Here is a 6894-nt window from a genome sequence, read left to right on the forward strand (position 1 = left end):
TTCTCCGTGTGGTATCGGCACCAAATGACCGTATTGTTCACTTCAATCGATCTCGTTACATAATGAACAAGAAAATCGTGAATATATTACCAATCTGTGTTATATATTATAGTTCTGTCTGGTTTGGTTTGGTTTGGTTTGGTTTATTTAGATCCACAATTAGCTTAACAATTCATATTGCAGCTATTCTTCCTGTGGTCAATTAACATATACACCTGACACACATAAAATAACTTATACAGACATAAACATGTACAGAAACTCCACAAAAACACCAAGTGACAGAACAAAGCTAGCTTACATGACCGCCATATACCTAAAATACCTATTTTACATTTCTCCAAAAGTTGTTGCACATTGTTCCATGCCTCTACAATTTCATAGTGTTCCAGGTGTGTGACATCCGATACAAAAAGCGTTTTCTCTGAGCATTTGTTCTAGGTTTGGGGAGACGGATAGTTTGTGACTTTGTTGATCTGGTTTGGTATCCATGTGACTGAAACGTGATCTGTTTATACAGGGAAACGGGCTGTCTGTTCTCCATCATTTTGCGAAAAGTCAAAAGGTCTTTCTGTTGAATCCTCTCTTTCACGGGCAACCACCCCAACATCTGCAGCAAAGCGTCCTTGCTTGTGTATCTGTTGCATCCGAGGGCGAGCCTCGCAGCTCTATTTTTGTCTAAGGTTTAGTAAACATTGGTGCCTCTCCCACCTTACCTCGCACAGAAATAGAACCGGCTAATTGGCCCCACCCAGGGCCCACTTCCTGTGACCTGGGCTCCACTCCCTCCCGGCGTTCCCAACCCACAACCTCATCAAGACAAGCCATAGCCATTACCGCGTAAACAGGATGTCTGGCTGTCAGGACAACCGCAAATATATGTATATCACAACCAAAGGTAAAGGGTTGATATCATTTACTGAATTAAAATACCGCATAATGAGATAAGTTATGTAGACTACATGTTTCCAATTCCAGAGGGGTGATTATGAAGAACCTTGACCTGTATCCTTGACCTTAGCGATCGTGGCCCATCTTGTCTGCTGCTGACATGGGGAACGCAGCACCAGAAAGTATGTGTTATTTTCTGAAAGACCACGTCGGTATGGGTACAAATCAACCTCAAGTACTTAAATAAAATTTTAATCACAGATAAACAAACCAAGCCCTGTGGACGAGACCCGCGGCCACAGGCTGACCCGGCCCGGCCCGCCAGCCGACTCACATCCCGCATCCCCACCATGTCAAACCTCTGGATCATTCTTGAGCGAAAATGTATTTTAATAGAGAAGTGAATAACAGAATCATTTTGAAATCTCCTTGGTCTTGGTCGAGAGTTTAAAAACTCTGTGAACGCATATATATGTATTTTGAAATCTCCTGGGTCTTGGAGAGTCTTTAAATCTCCTGGGTCTTGGAGAGTCTTTCAACATGATACTGTTATTCAGTTCACTTGTTCACTTTCAAGACCAAGGAGATGTCAAAATTGACGTTCACGGGCGGGAATCCACTGTAGCCAATAGTGTGACGGGCTGCGCTAATATTATAATAGCCTGTCTGGTGCCCAGTCGACGTCTATCAAGGTTTGGACATGCCTTCAGGCCTGATGAAAGATGTTCGCCGTCACCCATTTCAACTAGGCTCCCCTGTAGTTTTTACACCCTCTAGGAGTTTTTCACGGCAGAAATTTGATTAGCTACGGTATAAAATGATTATGGATATAAAATTTTCAGCTAGGGGTTGCAACAATAAGTTACCCTAAGATTTCTCAAGATCACCCCAATTTTATGACAATAGGGAATAGTACATGTATAATGTGGAGGTTACTCGAGGGCTTATCAAAATATTATCGTGCTCCAAGTGACCGGGCCGACCGGTAGCGAGAGACTGTGTAAAAACAAGCTAAATGCAACTGCTACCTATTCCAACTCTAATGTAGTCAGGACACCTGTTTCTGGACTTGAGGTGCATTCAACCAAGAAGGTTTAAAGAGACAATCGTATATGTACTCAGTAACAAACAGTATACCTTTAAAATGTTGACGCAGCGCTGGCTCAACTGTAAGGACTGTAGATAGCTGTGAATGTGCAGAGGCTAAGAAGGTTAGATTTGGTGTGACAGTATGTCAAAACTTGCTATTGTCCTGTTGGGATTTACTAGTTCCTGGAAAAATCACATCGCCTCAGGTATTATGAAGACTATAGCTGCAGTTGAGAGGGAAAAGTTCAAAAGTCACTTAGCGAACGAGTCTCTTGAAGCATACTGCACAATGTGATAATCAAATTATGGTATATGGAAATGGATATGGAAACATTGATGAAATGTTTTAGATGGGTGCTTCTCCGACCTTACCGAAATAGAACCAGCTCATGGTCTACCTCGGGCGCACGTTAGCCGCCCTTGAGCTGGCCGGAGTTGGCAACAGTCTGGCACACGTTAGCCTCATCATTCCTGTGATCTGTAGACCTTCATGTGTGTTATGAACAATAATTACCTTTGAGAAGAGCTATGTTTTGGAAGTGATCGCTGTGTACAGAATACAGATATTTACCTCTGGTGTTAGCATAAGACAGAGAAAAATTACTTCCAAATCTCTTCCTGTGTCCCAAGACCAACATGATTTACACACACAATGTAAAGACAAAAGCAAGTTCAATACATGTTTATAAATGTTTTTTTTATATATTTATCATTATTTCTGCAGTTTGCTGACCATGTTCATCAGTACATCATCAACACCTGTAGACACATGAACAGGTATGAATAAATCACAACACAAGCAGACTTACACTTCATTTGTGTAACAAATGAAACAATTTACTGGTACATCACTCAAAACAGTCAAGACATTCTTGTAAAATGTACACCATTTACATTGTTTTTGTCTCTTTACACATTAATAAAACATTCACAGAAATATTATCTGATTTGCAGGAAAATGAACCATTATCGAGCAACAACAGTCATCCAAAGGGGGAATCCAAACATTACAATCATTCTCAACTATATTCACACATACGCATATAAGCATGAAATAGAGAACTGTAGTGTTGTTGTGTTTTCTTTGACATATAACAAAAGCAAATTGTCATACTACCTGAATATACTGAATATATTCATGTGTATATGTATATCACTTGCAATATACCCGGTAGCATTCATGTAGAACTTTTTCATCAGCAAGTACAAGTACTACTAATATTTTGGCTAAATCACATTTGAGACTGAATAAATGTAACAGAACATCACCTCTTTGACATGCACTGCACAGTACATATTGTACATGACTATGACATCCAGTACTAAACCAGTAGTTGATGTGTACATATCTATAGCCAGTCCATCAGGTGTCTTTCACAGGAAGGTCCTTAGGATCCATCCTCCAACATTCTGGACCTCTACACTGTACAAGCTTTAATTGATTAGTGAGTTCAACAGTTTATAGGTTGCATCATTGAAAAATCCATTCAGCAGTAATCTAGTTAGCTGCTGGCTTTTGGTTGATACTTTTGGCTCCACTGGCCTGCTATTTTCGTAGCATACAATAGTAACTGTTACACTATATGCTGATAGGAAAAACATGTGGTGGGAAAGTGGGCACAATGTATGACGAAGGCAAAACCCAAACATCTTTTGCTGACAACTTCCTTCATAGTCCTTTCAACCTTTTAACATTAATCTTCAACATTGACTGATTACATTTCCTCTCACACAGTCTCAGTCAAATAACTTCTCATATGGCCAAAGTGTCTCTGAAGAGTCTTCTGACAGTCAGGCCCACATTTGCCCCACTGGAACTCCCCGTCTCGAACGTGATCTTGTGCAGGTAGGGCTGCACGTCTGGGAAGCTGGTGTCAAACACGTTGTCCAGGTCCGGCTCGTTTGGGTTCTTAGGGAGGAACTCGTGTCGATTCATGGCCTCCGCGATGCAGATGACTTTCTCCGCCAGCTTCTCGCCGACCTTCTCCCGGCAGATCTGCCGCTCACTCTCACTGCTCAGGTCAATGACATTCAGCTTCAGCGTCCACACCTGATGGACGGAGAGGGAGTGGTTATTAATGGTGGAATTCAAACAAATACAAATCTACAAAGTTTTGTAGGAGCAAACAGGTCCCTATGTTGTATACTAGATGGTCTATTTTACATATAATATTCATACATACTTTTCATCAATTCCAAATAAAACTAAAAGTACAGGATACAATTTTAGTGACCTAATTTACGAGAAGCCGATATCTACAAGAAGCCAGGTGAGGATCTTACTGACTTTGTGTCCCTTTGGATCTACAATGCTTAATACATGGCTTCAGTACAGATCCAAAATCTCTAAAGATGACGTCATACCTCCCAAGGGATACTCTCTGCAGGGAACGGCCACCGACTTCGCTTCTTCTGGAAGAACTCCAGGGAGATTTGTCCCTCGCAGGGACCTTCCACCTTTCTCAGGGCGTCCTTGAACGACGCGACTTCGCGTTTCAGGCTCCGATCGAGCTCGTCCGAGTCGCAGCGGACGTAAGTGAAGTCAACAAAGTCGCAGTCAGCGTCAACAACACCTACTGTGCCTATGGAGTAGGTTCCTTCCTTTTTGTAGTGGAATTTCCCCGTCGTTCTGTGGAATAGGATGGTGTGAAAGATTCCTAACAGGACCTCTTCGATCTGCCGACCTTCACACGACAGTTCAAACGTCTGCGTTCTCGCGTTCATCTTCAATACCCGAGCCTTTCTCTCTCCGTAGATGAAAAATATTTTGGAAGCGCTTCGTCCATGTTGATTTTGGAGTCTACCATAAACGCGATTGGGGAGGATGATGCTGTTTACGTACGACAATTGCAAAATACTGGTAAAAAGATCACAAGAAGATAAAAAATAATAACAATTTATAATATAATACATTTTATTAATACGTTGGTGTCATTCCTGTCGTATAGTATCGCTCAATGAGTTGTTAAGAATCTTATTTTTACCATTTGGCCCCTCTAAAATGTTTGGACTATGCAGACTTCACTACGCTTTACGGAGGGGCTAAATCATGGCCCTAAATGATATAAAACCAACAGAAATATTTCAAGTAAGTCCATAAACATTACCAAAAAAATTTTCAACAAATAAATGTTATCATTATTTACATCAACTTCAATTTGACATAATTTTGTCAATGATGTCTAAAGAAGAATAACGTCGTACCCCATGTACTAGATTGGTTCCGTCCAGCGTCATTAGCGGCAGGCAGCATGGCGAAGACTCCGAAGAAAGACAAAACTGAGGAAAAAGAGGAACATGAAGAGTCGGGAGGAAACAAGGAAGACAGAGAGAGGGCTTACGAAGTTCTGGCTACTCGGGTTAACCCCATAGCCAGTCCGTTGGCGGCCAGAAAACTCACCAAGAGGTTGTACAAGACTGTGAAGAAAGGTAGGACTGGACGGCTTGGCAGCATGCACGTGTATGTGGCATCTAACGTTACATGCTAGTATGTAGCTGCCATGAAATTATTTTCCATGAACGTGCAATTTAATTTTACCAACGTTACCAACTTTTCAATATTTCTTTGAGTCCAAAATCTTTACGTTCACTTCAATCACGGACTACAACGAAGTCTTCAGAAGTGCCAGGTGCCCCCCCCCCCCCTGCCACATACCTTGATACTGCAAAATTTACCTGACAACGCTTGAGTAAGGCCTTTGCTGTACTGCTTCTCTCCAGATACCCTACAACAACTGAGGGGCAGGTGCTACATGTACTAGTAAAGTGAATTTTAATAGCTGAAAGTGGAGCCCTGAAAGACCAGTAGTTTGTGTGTAGCATGTTTATCACTGGATTTGCTGACTATCCTAAAACGTGAGAGTGCATATACCCAGCACTCCAGGGGGGTTGTTTCACAAAGCCAAGTGACAGTCATATTGGCTTTTGGGCCAAGTTCTTCAGGTGCCATTTTGTTTTGATGCCTTTGTCAAATATTTGGGGTCAAGCATATATGAGAAACACAAAAAGACTCACGCAAGCAGACATCACTTCAGCATTATTTCAGTGACAATGCTTCACAGGAACCAGCAGCAACCAGTGTAATGTTTGTTTTTCTATTACTTAGCCCAAATAAGAAAAATGGATTATTAGCAGCTGTGCAAAGTTAACAAAGGGTAGGAATGGGGATCAACGTGGACATGTGAAAAAAAAAACAAGACAATAGACAATTAATTTTTATAAAACACCTGCTATGCAAATGTCCAGTTCAGTTTTGAAATGTAATCTTAGGTAAGTTGTTTTGATGGTAATTGAGCATTGCCAGCAGAACATCTTCTGAACTTGTCCCTTACATTAGTCTGTTTTTTTTTTTCAGCTTCAAAAGAGAAGAACATCAGAAAGGGCATCAGGGATGTACAGAAATTCATCAAGAAGGGAGAGAGGGGGTAAGAGTTGGCAACTCATTTTGCTTTATCTGTAATCTTCTTAGGTTATTATGTAAACCTTCCATGGCAGTCACACAGCACTGTTATTGTAGTGCACCTAGGATTACTATGCATATCCATACTGAACTTGGTATTACGTGTTACAGAATTGTACTGATTGCTGGGGACACAACACCCATAGAAGTGTACTGCCATCTCCCTGTTGTGTGTGAAGATGCCAAGATTCCATACTGCTATGTACCAGCCAAACAGGTATGTGTGTTTGGGGGTGTAAACAAGGTTAAAATACAAGGTAACATTTATATTACTAACATTAACAACTAAAACCAATAGAACAGCATGCTATCAAAAGATGAGCATACTTCACTATTAACTTGAAGGCTTCTCCCTGCTCACATGTAGGTAAAGTGAATATTGTGAAGTTGGTGTAAACAATATGGATTATGGACAATTATTACTGGTCATATACAATATGTTAGGACAAAGGTTT

The 6894-nt window shown here is 41.1% G+C and overlaps 2 protein-coding genes across 2 annotated transcripts in view; one reads left to right on the plus strand and one right to left on the minus strand.

Moving 5' to 3' along the window:
• Window positions 1–846: 846 nt before the first annotated feature.
• LOC109463228 (H/ACA ribonucleoprotein complex subunit 2-like protein) overlaps window positions 847–6894 on the plus strand; it is an 8200-nt gene continuing 2152 nt past the window's right edge. The window contains exons 1-4 of the mRNA XM_019759965.1: window positions 847–898; window positions 5197–5409; window positions 6335–6404; window positions 6551–6656. Of these exons, the coding sequence (XP_019615524.1) occupies window positions 850–898; window positions 5197–5409; window positions 6335–6404; window positions 6551–6656 (438 nt within the window). The 5' untranslated portion in view covers window positions 847–849. The remainder of the gene's footprint in view (window positions 899–5196; window positions 5410–6334; window positions 6405–6550; window positions 6657–6894) is intronic.
• LOC109463227 (autophagy-related protein 101-like) lies at window positions 2773–4795 on the minus strand. Its single transcript, XM_019759964.1, has 2 exons — window positions 4345–4795; window positions 2773–4030 (listed from the first exon to the last, which is right to left on the minus strand). Exons 1-2 carry the CDS (start codon window positions 4702–4704, stop codon window positions 3734–3736), a joined length of 657 nt encoding a protein of 218 aa, XP_019615523.1. The 5' UTR covers window positions 4705–4795; the 3' UTR covers window positions 2773–3733.

Source organism: Branchiostoma belcheri, unplaced genomic scaffold (assembly GCF_001625305.1).
Source record: "Branchiostoma belcheri isolate BF01 breed outbred unplaced genomic scaffold, Haploidv18h27 scaffold123, whole genome shotgun sequence".
NCBI lineage: Eukaryota > Metazoa > Chordata > Leptocardii > Amphioxiformes > Branchiostomatidae > Branchiostoma > Branchiostoma belcheri.